Source organism: Acromyrmex echinatior, chromosome 13 (assembly GCF_024713525.1).
Source record: "Acromyrmex echinatior isolate Ae372 chromosome 13, ASM2471352v2, whole genome shotgun sequence".
Lineage (NCBI taxonomy): Eukaryota > Metazoa > Arthropoda > Insecta > Hymenoptera > Formicidae > Acromyrmex > Acromyrmex echinatior.
In genome coordinates this window covers 10,558,349-10,576,920 of record NC_141864.1, presented here as the reverse complement: position 1 = coordinate 10,576,920, position 18,572 = coordinate 10,558,349, and the positions used below count along the sequence as shown (strand labels likewise).

Genomic DNA, 18,572 nt, shown 5'->3' with positions numbered 1-18,572 from the left:
TCACCCTTACACTACACATTGGAAATGATGGCCTCAATTCTTGAAAAGTATTGCATACGTAAAACGAGGGAAATTAAATTAACAATAGTATGCGTTACATATACTATAGCATTTCCTTGCAATACTTTTCAAGAATAGATGTCAAAGTCTGGGCACCTATTATGGAACAAAATCGGAATGGATTTCGATCGGAAATATTCAATTATTCTCTAGATTTCTATTATGTTTTCTGGAGAAAATGGAATCATTCCCTAAGGTCTATTCGCGGTGTTTACATTTTTCTCAAAATGAGATAAAATATATTTGACGAAAAAAAAGATGATGCTAAAACTCTATATTAATAGCGCAAAAGTTTGCTATATTGAACCTACTAATCATAATACTAAATGCTTATTGGATTACAAACAATTAGATCTAAGATGGCGGTCAAAATAGCCAATAGGAAAGTTGTCAACAATTTGGTTTAGATCAGGGCTCGAAATTAGTTGCCCATTTCGGGCAGATTCCTGAGACGATCCCCACTACCACTCGAGACTCGGCAGCAAATCTGCCTGAAATGGGCAATTAATTCCGAGCACTGGTTTAGATCAAAGAAATGCGCTACATTGAGTGCTTTCCAATTGCAATATCCCTAAACACTTTCGTGCACACGGCGACACAAGTTCCAATTGTCCGTCGATACAACGCTACATATTTAGGGTGCGTTTCAAAACTAGATTCTGAACTCCAAGTATCTTTTATCTTTATTCAACATTCGGTGACCGACAAGGATAAAATAATACTCGAGATGACAGAGTTGAATTTTGGAACGCAACCCTGTACTCAGTCGAGGACTGTGTAAGCTTGTGTTTCCTAGTAACAATTATAAGGCGTACGACTTTGCTTATACCATTTTTTTCCGAAATTCGAGGCTTTATTGTAAAAAACTGGTTATATTAGGTGCGCAACTAAGTTCTCGCTGTTATTTTGATGAAAATGCAACTTTATTGTGAAAAAATGGTTACAAATGAATCATTGAAAGTATTGCCCATCGCTAGCTACTACTTTTTCCCATTTTTCTGGCAGAGCTCGTATACCATCACGATAAAACTGTTCACTTACTGCTGGAGCCATCTGTTGACAACAGCGGGAACTTAGTTCCGCACCTAATACATTTGTGATTCAAAATATTGTCCATCGCTGGCCACTACTTTCTCCCATCTTTCGGGCAGCATACGAATCCCGCGTTGAAAAAACTGATCATCTTTTGAGGCGATCCACCAATCGATCCAATTTTTTACTTCTTCATAAGACCGGAAGTGCTGGTCAGCCAGGTCGTGTGCCATTGATCGAAACAAGTGATAGTCAGAGGGAGCAACGTCTGGAGAATACGGCGGGTGGGATAGGACTTCCCATTTCAACGTTTCCAAGTATATCTTGACCACTTTCGCAACATGGGGTCGAGCATTGTCATGCTGCAAAATCACTTTATCGTGTCTCTCGTTGTATTGCGGCCGTTTGTCTTTCAATGCTCGGTCCCACCAAATACAGAGCATGATCTTGGAGCCGTGAATATTCGGTTTGGCCGTCGACGTGGAAGCATGGCCGTGATTCCCCATGATTTTCTGCGCTTGGGATTATCGTAATGAACCCATTTTTCGTCCCCAGTCACAATGCGATGCAGAAAGCCCTTCCGTCTTTGCCTTTCAAGCAGCTGTTCACAAGCAAACAAACGCCGTTCAACATCTCTCGGCTTCAACTCGTACGGCACCCAATTTCCTTGCTTCTGAATCATTCCCATGGCTTTGAGACGTTTTGAAATGGCTGATTGAGTCACTCCTAATAATCGTGCCAATTCTTTTTGATTTTGACAAGAGTCTTGATCAAGTAATGCCTTCAATTCTGCATCTTCGAAAACCTTCTCTCTTCCACCGCAATGCTATCTTCGACGTGAAAATCACCGTTCTTGAAACCACTTACGACACGTTCTTTCACTAATAGCGGCTTCACCATAAATATTTGAAAGCATTCGATGAGCCTCAGCTGCAGATTTCTTCATGTTGAAGCAGAAAATTAAAACCTCCCGCAAATGACAAGAATTTGGCTCGTAAATTGACATTTTCAATCGAGAATAACTTTATGATGCAGACACAAATCGACTAATGTTTCGATGGGGTTATGTTGATAGATGCCCAAGTTTATTGTGTGATGTCTATGATCTACTTATTACGATCACCACTTACCGCTAAAGCTATCTATACGAAAACGATATAAGGAAAGTCATACACCTAATATATTAGGTGTAATAAAAAGAAATACATTATTTCTCCAATAGATGGTTTTAATAATCTGTATCTCGTTTACGCGTGATACGTTAGTAACGTATGTTACTAACTGCGGAAGCTATAAGCGAGTGTGCCTTTCAATTTCCAAGCGACACAATGGAACACATTACATCCTTGCTAATATTAAACAAAGATGACATGATCACGTCGCATCGTGTCGCTTGTTGGAAAGCACACGAGATTGAAAGACGTGGAGTGGCCACATTTACTTGTTTTTATTTAATATAGGCGGAAAAAGCTATATCTAACTCTATGTAGAATTTTAGATGGCACGTGTTAAGATGCAGCACGTGCTTACAATTAGAGATTATGACTGTGTTCGCTTTAACGTTCATAACGCTTTAGTCCGGATCTACAATAGATGTCTTAAGCTTCAAGCCGTAAGAATTTGATCAATTGCAATCGAATGCGTGGAGAAATAATAGATAATTGATTGTGATTCATCCATTCTTGGCTTAAAAACCTATTGTAGATTCGGAGTAAGTCCTGCAATAGATTTTTTATGGGTTTCCGACACGATGTTTTGAGGCCATTTTCAGACTTCGAATTAGTTTCTTATTAGTTTCTATTACTTCGTGATGAGAATTAAACAGAAGAAGAACAGAAAGGAAACGTTCTGATACTCATTAAAGTGAGGATACATTGACACATGAAGCGCGGAAATACAGAAAAAGTACTTAAAGGTGCTTTTTTATGCTGACGCTCGACACTCACTTTCGGCATTAAAATAAGTTACGTAATAGAAATTGTAAATTCACATAAATTATCATTAAAACTGTACGAAGAATGGAGCATTAAATTGGTATGACTTACCATACAAACTGCAAGAACGATGTCGTGACGAAAGCGATATCTCGATGGAACTATTCAATTGCTTTGAACACGTTTATTAATGGCGTCGAGCAAGTTCGGCGTGTGGCTTCTGCACGGCAACATTTGTCGAGCGGAAGTTGCGACAGACAAGCGACATCTCGCTTACTCGGAAGTAATATTGTAGATATACAATTTTCATTGCGTGACAAAAGTTGAATCCAATTCAACTTTTGCCACGTGGCGAAAGTAGTATTATATCAAAAGGTAATATAAAAGAAAGGCAAAGAGCCAATAACGTATAAAAGAATTATAATTTAAATAAAACTAATACAAAACAATTAAAATAAAATAAAACAAACGTTTCAACTCCAATCGAGTTATTTTCAATGCAATCTTACAATAATATAAATATCGTTCTAAATTAAAAATTTTGCACTGTAGTCTTTTTAATTTAATGAAAATAATAATAAATTATGTACGAATTTTTATCTACGTCGGTAATGCAAATCTGAGGCATTGGAGTGCTTTTATGTTATAGCATATGTCACGTATACTGTAGGAAAAGAGCACTTCTATGCCTTAGATTTGCATTACTGAACGCAGCTTTCGCACCGTGTGATTTCACCCTTACATCATGCCATTAGCCTAGTTTCCACTGAGGGTTTCAACCGGATCAGAATGTAAAGTTAACTTTTCATCATTCAATTTTCACATTTTTTTGCAAATATTACAGATTTCCTCAGCTTTGAATTCTTTGCTGCTCATTGTTCGTTCGATTGAACTTCAATGAGATGCGGCAAAATGTATTTTGCATCATAAGTGCGACATCTCATGTAAAATTTTCAATCAATAGCAACGAATTGCTGCTGCAGCGTGCTTCGCATGAAAAGGCACCTTAAAAGAATCAACCAACTACAGTCGAGCATTCCCCTGTTCGACTGCAAAGGACTCCGCACAATAAAAAGAACAGGAAATGGAAAACAGAGAATAAGAATTTCAACCTATCCGAAATCATGTATTGTGGAATACATGATATAGTTTCTGATAGATTGAAATGATGAAAGAATTGATACTCGACTGTAGTAGGTTGATTCTTACATTCTGATCCGTTTAAACCTTCGGTGGAAACTAGGCCATTATTGGTCATCTTTTCACTCTAACTTGTCCGCGTTCCTTCAATACTGCAATTGCTACAAATGTGCAAATCCAACTGATAGAACAGAATAAAGGACAAAGAGTCGAAGATCGAAACGAAGCAAAGCAAAGTAAAGTAAACGTCTTTTGTCATTAGAACGAAAGCAAAGGTTATCCCGATAAATTTGATTTTGCTTCTATCTATTATCTAGGATTAATTAGAACTAGGAGAAAGCAAAAAACAGATTTTTAATATAACACAAGGTATTGCAAAATATAGGAACTATAAGTAGTATAATTTATACACATTTTGTTCGTTAAAGTATAATCGTATTTTTTGAAAACGCTTTACTTGAAGCCCTTGAGAATTGATACTCTCATATCTACTTTTAAGGATTTCATACCAAATTGACTTCATGTGTTTATCTTTTAGAAATAAGGCATGTTTCGGATACCAAAGTCTACAATGCCTGTACCAACTGCAACAATAATTACAAAACGTTCCAAGCAGGCTCAAAGTTGTCTCTATGCATCATATGAATGTACACAATCTAGTCTGGAAGGATATTCATACTGCGCCAAGCATATTCTTGAGGATTCTAGTGCGCCTTACAAACAATGTGCATTTGTATACAATACTAATGGAAGAAAGTGTCAGAATCCAGCACCAAAATTAGATAGAAGAGATGTCTCGTAAATATACTTTCTTATTGTATCCGATAAAATTATGAAACCATTCTTTTTAGAGAAATTAATAGCTATATCTATCTCTTGTAGATACTGTGGTGAACACTCTAGAAAAGCACAAATTGCCCGGATCAAATCAACATCACGGCGTTCTTTGCCAGAAACACCTGAGATGCTGCTGCTTAATTTAAGTCATTATGTCAAGCCAGTTGATTCTACTGCTGAAGATACAGAAGAGGAGAAACGAAAAGTGAAAGCTTTAGATCCTTTCAGTAAGCACTCTAATATAATTCTAATATCAAATTTTTACATAATTTTATTTGCAATGCTTAATTACATTACCTCGAGTTTAATGAATATTTTATTTAAAATATCTTCACTTTTGTTGTTAAGAAGGCATTTCTACTGTTTAAATATTTAATATTAATTTTAGAATTTGTAAATTTTTGCTTGTTCATTTGTAAATTTGCAAATTTGTAATGTTGACAAAAGTTTTTGCAAATGAGAATATCAAGTTATTGTTTTCAGCTGAAGTTGATGCTTACAGAGTAAATGCAAGTGGAAGTGACATCTTAGATTATGCCAGTTCGTCAGAAAGTGACGTCGAACCTACAGTCGTCACTGATACCTTGAGAGGAGTTCATCTTGATGATAGTGATAATGAAAGTTTACATAGTCCACAAGAGGATCCCCTGAAGTAAGTGTGCTCTATAACTCCACTGTGTGTATGTGTGTGTGTTTTTTTAGTGTGCGTATTTGTATATTAATTGTTTTGAGAATTACGCTATTATATAATGTCTGTATCAGACTATAGATTGAGTTGGACTGGATAGAAATTTAATCAATAAGAGCCAGTTGTTTCATTTTTCAAAAAAAAACAAACTATATGATAATTTATCTAATAAATAAACAAAAGAGTAAAAGAGTAAGAGTATGAGAGAAAAAGAGAGTAAGAGAGTGAGCTGAAGTTTATCGAACAATTCGAAAGAACAAAAAGAATAATTCAAAAGAAAAAAAGACTAAGATCTTAAAAGAAAGAAAGAAAGAAAGGCTTTAAAAGAAAGAAAACCAAATTTAGTGAACTTTGCATTGATTGATCAAATTCCAATCTAATCTCAATCTCAATTTCTGTCTCTAGTGTGATACAGCTTTAGAATAATTCGCTAGCATGCTTCAGCTTGTGCAATTTTATATTAAAAAAAATATTACTCGCCTTTTTTTTTATTACTCACATCTAATATTAGAACTTATTTGTATGGAATAGGTAAATTTGAACAGTTAATGTGATTTTAAATTAAATATTTCTCAAACAAATGTAAAAGCGTTAATAAAATATTTTCTCCTTTTTTTAATTTAAAAAAATTGTATAACGTTAGATAGAGAGAGAATATTTTGCATTTCTAATTTTGAATTTTCTTGTAGCTGCTTTGTGCACAAGAATAAGATACTACTTACTCCCTAAATTATTAGTATTAATTTTTTAAGGCACGCCGGTATCTTTACCGCAGAAGAGGTAATTTATATCGCGAGAGAAAAACTAATTAGGCTTCAATCTCTTTATATCGATCAATTCAGAAGACTTCAATATATACTAAAAGAAAAAAGACGAAAATATTTACTCGCTCTGAAAAAAGAAAAAGAAACATTATGTAAGTATATTTTAAATAATTTCAATATTTTGTTATCTTTTCTGATAAATAAATTATATGCAATATATAGGTAGTATATACAGTCAAAAAAGAGAAACTGCAAAAGAGAAAAAGCTTTATGAGAAACTAAAGGCTTTAAATCGTTATCACAGACGGAGTGGTGTTGAAGCGATACTTTACAGAAAGTCATTAGAACGTCGCGCACAGGTAATATCACGAATATTATTTATCTTCTTTTTCTTACGTTAGATCTCTGGTATGTATTACACCTCTCTCATATGCTTGTGGTGCGCACGCTGATTATTTAATTGCCATGAACATATGGGACCTATAGTTTTAATGTCGATTCCGAACGGTGAATTTTTCGAGAGGTATTTCTGTTGGCAAAGATACTCTCGGGAAGTTGCCGGTCTTTTCCAAGAGGAGACACGAGCGTAAATGTTTTGGTTCTACTGGGATCAAACCCGGGATCTCTGGCATAATAGACCAGTGCGCTGTCTGCCATTCCACGTTCGCATTCGAATATTATTTATATCGTTGACATTCAAATAAATGTGTATCACTTACAACATACAACATTGTGTGTGTGTGTGTGTGTGTGTGTGTGTGTGTGTGTGTGACAAAAATTATGCTTTAGGTAACCGAGCCTATTCAAAAACCGCCCAATATATCAAAATGCGTATTCACCGAAGGTGGTGTAAAATGTGGTGAAAGAACGCTTCCGTCGGCTAAGCATTGCCGTAAACATATATTAAAGGTACACATTTATATTATTTTCTATTAAAAAAAGATGTATAATTAACATATCTTAATCTATGAATTCTTGTTCCATTGTTTGATATTATTCACAGGATCAACATCAAGTTTTATTCAAAGCATGCGGAGCTGTACGAGCGGACATCGAATGTCACGAACCAGTGCCGGTGATCTTCGATTCCAATTGTGTATTTCACATGAACTTGCCGCCGCCGTGCAAACTGGAACCTATGAAGGTATGATAGAACTTTCTAATAATTATCTGAAGCTGATTATGAATATTTTGTAATCTGTATTCGTCTCTGCAGTTCGAGGAGGAAAAACCTGTAAAACAAGAAGCATCGATGATTGATAGTCAATCGATGGAAATTGACGTGGTGGGCGAAGCACAAGAAATCGATCCCGATGATGATATGGCGGGACTGATGAGGGAAATGAATGATTCTGTTAATTTAAAACCTTCGTTTGCAAATGAGAGCTTGAATAGTGAGACTAGTACAGATACAGCATTCAGTTTGTCAGCACAGATGAGTGATCGGGATGATTTTGTCACTGTATAACAAAATATTCTTATATGATTTTCAAAGTGGAGTTACTTTTGCTGTTATACTGTCGCTGCGCTTGATGAAAATGTCTTTCTTTGGTATTTTAAAAAGAATTGCTATTTTTTAACGTGGCTACTCAGTATTTGATTACATACATACGCACATACAGCGAATTTATCTCCTTCACATATAATAGAAATACTTAAACTAATTTGTTAATATAATATATTTGTACATAATTGGAGAAATAGATTAGATACAAGAAATTGTACAGTTATAAAATAGTGTTATTAATTATTTTAGTATTATTTTCTTCTGCATTTATTTGTCCCACTAAGTTTTGGAAGAGCAGCTCAATAAATCGCTCATATGCTTCCCTTTCTTTTCTCTCACGATGTCTTTCCTGATTTTGTCAGGCTTTGTTTGTGACAGTTTCTAGAACATTTTAAGCCAAGCTAATTCGAATCTCAATCAACTTGCTATCCGATTTCATTTTTTTGGAGACACCCTACATGCATATAAAGATGCATATACATATATTCTTTTCCGCTAGGAAAACTAGTGCAACACTGAAAGCAATTGAATGGTAAAATCGATTTACATATTTTCAATGTTAATAAAATAATTTAATTCTTTTAATGTTACGATGTACATTATTATGACAACAAAAAAATACGTAATTTAAACGTTAAATTATTTATTAACATTCAAAATATGTAAACCAATTTGCACTTAATGGTTGCATTCAGCAGATTCAACTGTTGCGAAGCGAATTGGTTTAAAATATTTTAGCGTCCAATAGTGAACGCTCACGGATCTAAAAAAGGACTTTAGCATGCAGGATTCTAGTTCGCGATTTTTTGGGCCAGATTGCGCTGAAAATCGTGGGTTTTTCATATGTTTGATTTAAAGGGAAACTACCGAAATCCGTTTAAATCCGTTATCGAAATCATCACAAAAAATGTCAATAATTGTCAGGTGTCATATTTCAGTGCTTCTCAACGTGGCCGCGTCTCAGATTTTAAACTGTAAACCACTCGATAAAATGTCGTTTCGAGTACCAGTCAAAAGAACGACAGCTTATAGCTATGATGGTCAGGTAAGCGAGAGAACAATAATAGATATATAAAAAATTAAATTGCTCCTGTCATAATCATTATCTCATAATGAATAATAATAATATATTATTATTATTATTTATTATGAGATAATGATTATGACGCGAACAGGAGAAATTTAATTTTTTAGCAACTCAAGAAGCATTGGAACGCAGACAGTTAATGTTGATATTATAAATGTGGAAATTTTCAAGTTGCAACAACAGCTAGAAATAATAAAATCTGAAATACATGCTATAAAAAAAGACTTCGATACTTGTTACTTGAAATTAGAACTTATGAAGGTATGGTAGAACTTTTCAGTAACTATCTAAAGCTGGTTACGAATATTCTGTAATCTGTATTCGTCTCTGCAGTTCGAAGAGGAAAAACCCGTAAAGCAAGAAGGATTGATGATCGATAGATAGTCAATCGATGGAAATGTGATGGACGAAGCACAAGAAATCGATCCTGATGACGATATGGCAGGACTGATGAGGAAAATGAATGATTCTGCTAATTTAAAATCTTCGTTTGCAAATGAGAGCTTGAATAGTGAGATTAGTACGGATACGGCGTTCAGTTTGTCAGCGCAGATGAGCAATCGGGATGATTTTGTCACTATATAACAAAATATTTTTATATGATTTTCAAAGTGGAATTACTTTTGTTACAAAATCTTGTTATTAATTACTTTAGTATTATTTTTTTATATAATAGATATTAAATTGTATTATTTCAATACTCTTTTTGTGCTACACTAAAGATGTATCTTCAAGGAATTTGAGAAAGAGCTTTTATAATTTTATTATTAATATTTATTTAAATTAAACAATGTACTTTCTATTTTCTATTGGTGAGTTGTTTTCTTAATCATTTTCGCCATTTAATATTTCAGTATTCGAGTATTTAAAATACTTAATCGAATATTTTATTATCTTAGATATCAAATAAATGTTATAATATTCGAATATATCAAATAAGTAAAATGTTTTTTTTTTTTAATTAAAAGAAGAGTGTGATTTATTTTATTTGTATCTCGGTAGCATAGTTTTGAAATTTCAGTTGTGCACAAACAAAATTGATTATACAAAAACATGTAATGCTCTTTACATTTTTACATTTTTTATAAAAATAACCAAAATTGCACGCATGCGTTATTGGTTATAAAAAATATATATATTAATACTTATGTATAATTAAAAGAAGAACTTATAATATATGGATGGAATTAAATTTTTGACAGAATAGCAATAATTTTGAAAAGTCAATGTATCATAGCAACGTACACACAGTACAATTTCTTATATAGCTATAATTTTTCGTTACATTTAAATGCAATTAATATGCACATCATAACGATCATGAAGTAAAAGTAACAACGTGAAAAAATTCTTACAGTTCTTAGCATTTCAATACAGTGTATATAAAATCCTAAAATTATTACTATCGTTATCGTTATAATTATTAATATTAACGTTATTATTAATATTTGGTGAAAATAAACACTCGTGTATTATAAACATAAATACAAGTTTCAAATATTGTCATGTATGATACTTCTCCTAAGCCGTGTTGATTCGTGAGAAAATCTTTTTTGAGACCGTGCAGCACTTTTTTTTTTCTTGTAAAAAAAAATGTAACAAGCAGTTTAAAAAATAACTGACATTCTTATCGCTAAAAATCTAGTAATAAATCTATTTAAATTGCAAGAATATGATAATATTCAAAGTCTCGTAATAATGTAGTTGTGTATCTATAATGAAATATACATTGATTCGTAAGTAACTCGGTTATGCAAAATTATCACAAATTTGCTGCAAACTAACAATATTTAAATATATTCTTTTGTACCGTTCTTCTACCCAGATAATAACAATTGGAAATATCGTACTAAATGCCTCGTGTGCAATCTACACAGAGCTTATACAAAGTTAATGTTTTTTTTTCGTAAAACAATACTATACATGACTCTCCCTCAATATCATACATTTAACAGTAATGAATTAATTACTGACAATAACTAATGTTGTTGACGTGTGGTTAACTCCGTAAAAGAAAAAAATTTATTACTTGTTTCAAAATCGTTCAGTCTCTTGATAACTATTTACTAGACAATTAAAAATTTATCTTATTATGATGGAAAAATTAATTTTGCTCACCCGATAAGAGTATCTCCAAGCTGATCTCGGAAAAGGCATAGAAATATCTTTAGTTGGTTCGGAAATAATTAACACAGTTTGTAATTCGACTGCTTGACAATTCGATTACTGGTACTCTGTCTATAGAAATCCTATTCCTTCAGAATTCAACACTTTCATTTTTCTAAAGTATTTTTATCGGCAATCCAAGTTCGGATATTGTCGCTTTATCTAAACTGCGACTAATTTGTGTAGCCTTCCCATTACGTTCTGTTTTTCGAAATAATTTCAAAAAGGAAGGGAGAAAGAAAAAGAGAACAACTTACTTTCATTGTAACATTAAACGCTGAAGGATTGCTAATGAGATTAAATTACAAAAAAATATGATAGTTTGAACGTAACAGGAAGAGATTTCATTTATAACATTAATACGAGAGCAATTACTTATTAATCTAGTTGTCGAAAATATGTTTAAGATCGTGCTCGTAGGCGGCGATAAGTAACATAATTCCAAGGCCTGTCGATAAGCCTAAAGTTTGCCAAATGCATTGTAATCGCGAACCACTTTCCGCGGAATGACTCGACGACAATTCTGGTACCTAAAAAAAAAGAAGTAATTTAAGAAGCGTTTCATTTTTAAGTAGTTATCATAAATCTTTCGTAGAACAAAGTATACTTACCATATCTACTAATGCTATATATATAAATATTCCAGCAGCAACCGCAAATATCCAGTTGGTAGCGTCTGGAGTACTTCCTAACAATATTCCACCTATCATACCTAACAGGCAAAGCACTGAAGACAATAAATTGTAAAAAACAGCCTGTTTGGTACTCATGCCCGCTTTCAGAAGCACTGCAAAGTCACCTGTACAAGAATATTCACATTATTGTATTACTAATAGCGAGTTCTAATAGATGTACTTAGTGTGCACTGACGCACATTATCGCCGTCGTACACAAATTATCGTAAAAATATGATCATTATATAAACATAGAAACTCATTAAACCATTAAATAGTGAAATACTCAACTCACTTTATTATGATTAGGTAAAATATGTATTTTATAATTATATTTGCATTTCCCTTTTACACTCAAATTAGTGTACACTTAAATTAGTGTACAACGGCTTTAATATACACCAGTACGCACAAGTGCGGTCCAACTGAATTCGTCGTAATTATGCATATGTATTTATAGGTACACCATCAGGAATCAGGGAGACAATACCGAGTTCATGAGGTAATTCATGACAGAGAACAGCAATAGCCGTGGAGAATCCACCTGCGATGTTTGCCGAAAAAGCTGCCCCGATAGCCATGCCATCCGTAAAATTGTGCAGACCATCCCCCATTACAACCATCCAAGCCACATTGGACATTGATTCGGGAGCCGAGTGTACGTGACCTAGAATCAAAACGTTCATGCTATCAGACATGCACACATTGCGTAAGAGATTATAGTATTTATATTTTATTATAAAATGTTGAAAACACACCATGAGAATGACTATGGCCGTGATGTTTGGTCTCGTGTTCACGTAGAATGACGGTATAGCTCTCCGATTCATTTAATACATCAGCACCATCGGCATTTTTCTTAGCATTTACAATCGGATCGTCCATTCTCCAATCATCCTTTGGTTTTTTCTCTATGTCATCGGTCACGATTTTCGTGACAGAATTACAATTGGATGTCAATGGTTTCTCCTCCTCGATGATAGGTGGTCTCTCATGATGATTCCCTCGACGATTGTGATGATTATCTGCATATTTCATTGATTATTTTTACCTTTCAATATGCCTTTGAAGTAAATATATTAACATGATAAGCTGCTCTATTTTGATCGAAACGCGACAGCCCAGATAATCATGAAATTTAATATACATTAAATTTGATACAAAAAACATCTGTCACCTTGAGTTTCACTAGCAATCTCGCCGTAACAATACGGGTATGAAGAGTATTTGTGTTTACATAGCTTTTCACCGACAACATTGCTGTTTGGCCCATCGCTCTCCCTCATTACTCTCACGCGCGTAGGTAACTACAATATTATTTCACCGATTGATATAATAAAAGAAATCACGTTGAAGATAAAAATTCCTCTTTTATTCACCTTTTTCTTATGCTGCCAATGCTTTCGCCATTCAGATATCATATTTAACGCCTTCTCAGTGAAAAAGAATGTCACGAAACCCATCATAGCGACTAATCCTTTCCACATATTCATACTATGTAGATTCACATGATCGATTAATAATGCGCTACTCTCGTCGTGGTGATGTTCGTGTTCGTGATGTTTATCGTTTTCATGGTGATGAAGTGGCATCATCGCCTACAAACACAAGATACTGTGATATTAAAATATATCATTCTGTTATGGACGTATACAACACCTTGATAAAATAAAAGAAACTTGCATGTGGTAATAGATGGATAAAGGCATCACCGGTTAAAGTACCTACGGCCAGGGCAACTAGAAATTGTAGCACGTGATGGTAATAATTCTTTCCCATGATCGGAATTACTGCTACACCGAGCAGTCCGCTAAGACTAATTACGAAAATACTAATTGTTGAATACACCCAGACTGGAATAAATAAAAGTGACAATTTTTTTATTGCCTTTCTTCCAAGAGAATTAACGTATATCTTTAAGACTAGATTGATCATTGCATTTTGTTCGTTTACATCCATATAATACCTTTTACAGTATTACGCGCCAAATCCTCCGCTGTATAAAATTTATCGATTGGCATGACAGGCTTGAAGTTCTCGGGTACTCGTATACAGCCGTTTCTCTCCGAACTGGATTCGGCCGCTAATTGATACACAAGAACCGGACACACGCGTTCGAAAAGCCAGTTAGGCAATGTCGTCGCGTTACTGGAAACGTAGTGTGTATCTTGGGCAATAGTACTTAGCAACTCTTGAGTATTTAAGCACTGAAATAGATGTGAACGCATTATTGTATAATTATTACAAATATAATATAATATAATATAATATAATATAATATAATATAATATAATATAATTACAAATATAATATAATTACTACAAAACAAATTTCTCAAAAATTAAGTTATTCTGATAAATAGCGCATATCTTACCCTTTCCTTGTTATTATTACTATCTGCGTCGTGTAGGCCTTTACTTGGAAAATTCTTATTATCTGTAATGTATAAAGATGGTTTTCTTGTTAAGTTTACTATAATCTTTTGTATGTGTATATCGACATGTGTTTATTACAAATTTTATACATACTTCTATCAATATCACTATCCACCTCTAACGTATCAAATAATCTTAGTAGACCCAATTTCCGGACAAGTTTTTCAAAACCTTCCATAGTTATACTCGTTCCATCTCCGTAGGCCTCAAAAATCTTCTGCATGAAGTACCTCTCATTCACATCTCTTTTTAATCTAGATTTATTAACGATACGTAATGCTTCGCTAGACCGTGCAGACATTTGTTTGACACTTGCCACCAACTCTGTTTGAGCAAGACGCTCCAAAAGTTCCGCATCTCTCGAATTTACAGACACACTTGCGTTGTTAATTGATGATCGTGTATCTTCCAGACTGCCGCCGCCTTTGAAGCTTTCCGTCATCTGTTTCTTAAGATGAGTATCATATGATGTAGTCGATATCGCCTCAGTGGTTACCGAAATATTATTATTGCTATTACTGTCAATGTGTTGAATAGGATGAGATCTTACAGCGTCATGTTTATTGCTAATGAAGTTACTTGGATCGTATCTCTGTTGATTCTTCAAGTATATATACGGTTGTCCTTGTGGATCCGAATGATTTTTGGTATTTGTTGAATTATTCGATGCCATCACCGATAAATTCGTATGCGCCGAACAGGGTACATGTGCGGCGCACAGTACACACACCACGCATACGGTAACGATATGATGTGACATGATGAGCCTCCTGAAAGCAGAGCACACATATATATATATATATATATATATATATATATATATATATACACACATCACGTATACGAATATATATCGTATTTTAACTACCGATCTATAGGCATGGGAAGTTATAAAGCGCGCATTTCAACTGTTGGAGAATTAATTCTATAGACTTATTAATATACGTACAACATTGCGCAGGAAACAATTATCGGCACAAATTCCATGATAATATGTCAAGTATAACCAGATAGCGGTAATCAAATAATGATGATAACAGTACTTTAATATTTCTCTTTCCTCACTATCTTCTTATCATCAGCGATACTATTTCTTTCTTTTCCGTTAATTATTAGTAAATTTTTATAACAATGAGTATGATTAATTATTTTGATTAATATAAAAATTATTACGATTAGTACAAAAGGATTTTAGTTATTTCGCACCGCATTACTTGTATACTTACATGACAATCCTACTTAAAAACCACGATAACTTCATTGCGAAGTTTATTAGAAGTGCTTGCGACAGCGTTTCGCAAACGTCTGACTTACAAATGTAACAAAATGTTTCTTTATAAGGTTTAACGCTTAACAAATTATTTAAAAAATTGTTCAACCTTCGCTTTCGTTACGTTTGGGTAATTCCCACCAATAATTTGTGCGATAGAAGTAAATTATTACGAGGCCGGTGAAAAAGAAAAACTCCAGAAATATATACAAAAAAAGCGTGTAGAAACACTTGAAAAAATTTTTTTTAATATTATTGTTTCTTCGAAATCGTCAGATAACGAGCGAGCGAGTCAGTGAACGAATAAAATTACGCTACTTGTTGAACAAATATCTGTCCAATGCTGCATTTATTGATACAAGTAATCTACGGCTAAGTCTGGGCATAGGCCCATCCAGCGTCGCGACATCTTATGCAATGTGTGCTGCCTGACTCATTCTTCTGCCGCGTATATGTATATATAAACATCTAATCTATATTAAAAGCGTACTCTCGTGCGCGCATCACAATAAAACTATGTAGTTAAATCCGGCTAAATATAAAGTAACGATTAACTTCCCCATGAGATGACGAGCCGTTCGGCATTAAAGAGCGCGAAAGAGATTAAAATAAAACTGATACGCGCGCACGTGAGAGCGCTACGTACATATAGATGTGATATCTCTCGTGCACTACATGTCTCTGTAAAAGGACTGACGCGCAGATTGTTCTCGTCGGAAATCCGAAAACGGCTCGGCTTGCTAATTAATTGTGTCGTCCCACGCGTGAGAATTGCGTTCTTCGTTTCGCTCAGTTTATCAGATCTGTTGACTGAAAAAAAAAAAAGAGTTGACTTTGTTGCTTCAATTGTTTCTTTCTCGCGTGTACTCTGTGTTATCTTAGGATTAGCTTCAGTCTATAATAGATGTAGTAACCTCTTAGCCTTTTGATCTAAGCTCCGAGTTGTGACGTTAATTTGCTCCAAGCTCTAAATTTTGCAGTTGGAATCTAACCAACTTGAAGCTTAGAAATTACGACTTAAGATAGCATTGGGTTTGCCGGAAAAAAAAAATGTTAGGGCAAAGTGGTACAATTCTGAACGAAATATAACATTTGAATCCAATTTTCAAGTATAGTGTGGGGGATACCGAAAGATATCAAACAGAAAGAAATAAAACTTAAACTTTGAAAATGGGATTTAAATTTTATCTCGTTCAAAGTTGTTCGAAATTGTAACGTGAAAAGCTCCGCAACCGAATCAACCTGAAAATATGGGAAATTTTCGAGTATCAATGACAATCTGTTATAAAGTACAAATCTAAACATTTTATTCGGAGGAATAATTATCGATTCCCATAAATTACAGGTGACAGGATGTGATAACGTGCGCAAGTGATAGGATGCCGATAACGTACGGTTAAAAATAAATCGATATCCGATCTCCGACGACTTCGGTATTCGTTCATTCATATCTGCGTGCGATTCGACACCGGTGCGCGATGTTCGTCCCTCGCACCTTGTTTTCCTCTTTCGATCTGCTAATTGTCATTAGCTACGTTATTCTACATCGATAAAGAGATGTACATACGCGGTTGGCGCGTGTCGTCGAGACACGCCGCATATCGTAATTCGTAAATGTATGTATACGATCGGTAAACAATGAAATTAGACGCGAATCGATGCGAGATCTCGATCTACTTACGCCTCGATCGAATCGTAGGGCCTGTTCCTTTTTACCGCGCAGACTTTTTTACGAGGAGAGAAAAAAAAGAAAGGACATCGCACGAAGGATTTCCACGCGTCGGCGAGGAGGGACCTTCGCGAACGCGGAAAAGTATGGCCGAGAATTACAGGCATTACGGCCGGCGCCGAAATAGTCGCGGCGTAGCCGCTATCAAAAACTGTATTTTTAGCTGTCAAAAAATTGGAGGTGGGAGATTAGGAGAAGGCGAGAGAGAAGGGAACGAGGAGAGAAACCTCGTCCACCTTCTCTCCATTGGCTCATTCCCCCTTCTTCGACGTACCAACTACCGTTCGGTAGTTTCGGCGCCGACTGAGCCAACTGACAGAATTTAGAATTTAGGTTAGGAAGGCCAGGGCTTTCCAGCTCTCGCAGCGGGGTAGCCGGGGACATGATCCCGTCGTTCGATCGAGGCTACCCGGCGGCTCTGCTGGCGTGTCGAATGCTGATCAGTGCTGACGTACATCGGTGACGATCCACGTGGATCGTCACCGAGACACGCTTTATCTCTTTGTTTCTCTCTCACCCGGCTTGCGTTGATCCGCGCTGATCGGCGCGTGCGACACGGAGGTGGAGAGCCGTGCGTGTAGTCTTCCCTTTCTTTCCTACTTCTTCCCTTCTCTTCTCGTCTCGTCTCGTCTCGTCACGTCTCTTCTCTTCTCTTCTCTTCTCTTCTCTTGCACGACCGGCCACTACTTCTTCGCACTCTCCTTCTCTATCCCAGTATCCCACCTCTATCTATGCCCCGTGACGAACTGCGCCGCGCGGCCCGTCCGTAAGCAACAAGTACAGTATACTTACCTCTGAACGTAGCGCTTAGTGCAGGAAGATGATAGCGCGGCGCGAACGATGGACTTAGGTAGACTGGCGGCCTGCTGGTCGCCCGACGGCGCGAATCGTTTGCGCAACGCGATGCTCCTCTATCCTCACAGCTCACTCGTACTGCTCGTACTCGTATACATTCACGCGCCGATACAGACGATACAGACACATATAGAATCTAAAGAACGTATAGAACGTATACAATGACGGACGTGAGGAGGATGAGGAAGAGGAGGACGGTGACTCGACGCTATATACTCGATCAGGAATACGCACTTCTTTCAATTCTGATTCTAATTTCAAACATATGCTTAATTTATTAATTATATATATCTATGTAATATGTAAATATATTTTCTATATATTTGCAATATTTTTTTAGAACAAATTAAAGCTTGACTTTTTTTGTTTAAATGAAAAAGTTCAAGCTTTGTGG

At 35.3% G+C, this 18,572-nt stretch overlaps 2 protein-coding genes and 1 long non-coding RNA gene across 13 annotated transcripts; 2 read left to right on the top strand and 1 right to left on the bottom strand.

Moving 5' to 3' along the window:
* The first annotated feature begins 4,196 nt into the window (after positions 1-4,196).
* dgt1 (KAT8 regulatory NSL complex subunit dim gamma-tubulin 1) lies at positions 4,197-8,190 on the top strand. 3 transcript variants are annotated; one of them, XM_087412490.1, is made up of 10 exons: positions 4,198-4,402; positions 4,484-4,535; positions 4,705-4,964; positions 5,049-5,230; positions 5,487-5,655; positions 6,429-6,607; positions 6,678-6,814; positions 7,245-7,364; positions 7,459-7,599; positions 7,672-8,190. In XM_087412490.1, exons 3-10 carry the CDS (start codon positions 4,714-4,716, stop codon positions 7,921-7,923), a joined length of 1,431 nt encoding a protein of 476 aa, XP_087268616.1. In that variant the 5' UTR covers positions 4,198-4,402; positions 4,484-4,535; positions 4,705-4,713; the 3' UTR covers positions 7,924-8,190. The 3 variants fall into 3 exon arrangements, with proteins under 3 accessions (XP_087268617.1, XP_087268616.1, XP_011061498.1); XM_087412491.1 differs by lacking the exon at positions 4,484-4,535 and having other exon boundaries at positions 4,197-4,402; XM_011063196.2 differs by having other exon boundaries at positions 4,202-4,535; positions 6,444-6,607.
* A 132-nt stretch (positions 8,191-8,322) lies between these two features.
* Positions 8,323-9,509, top strand: LOC147907638 (uncharacterized). 2 transcript variants are annotated; one of them, XR_015547125.1, is made up of 3 exons: positions 8,323-9,007; positions 9,221-9,310; positions 9,383-9,509. It is a non-coding gene; the product is annotated as an uncharacterized LOC147907638 (long non-coding RNA). The 2 variants fall into 2 exon arrangements; XR_015547126.1 differs by having other exon boundaries at positions 9,157-9,310.
* Positions 9,510-9,800: 291 nt separating this feature from the next.
* Positions 9,801-18,255, bottom strand: LOC105150272 (zinc transporter foi). Of its 8 annotated transcripts, none has more exons than XM_087412475.1 (12): positions 17,841-18,194; positions 16,241-16,404; positions 14,418-15,094; positions 14,264-14,325; positions 13,856-14,096; positions 13,573-13,742; positions 13,269-13,487; positions 13,067-13,196; positions 12,648-12,914; positions 12,380-12,556; positions 11,827-12,014; positions 9,801-11,745 (listed from the first exon to the last, which is right to left on the bottom strand). In XM_087412475.1, coding segments are annotated over exons 2-12 (2,280 nt in total). In that variant the 5' UTR covers positions 16,243-16,404; positions 17,841-18,194; the 3' UTR covers positions 9,801-11,598. The 8 variants fall into 8 exon arrangements, with proteins under 8 accessions (XP_087268601.1, XP_087268604.1, XP_087268602.1 ...); XM_087412478.1 differs by having other exon boundaries at positions 16,292-16,404; XM_087412476.1 differs by having other exon boundaries at positions 18,116-18,186.
* Positions 18,256-18,572: the final 317 nt, after the last annotated feature.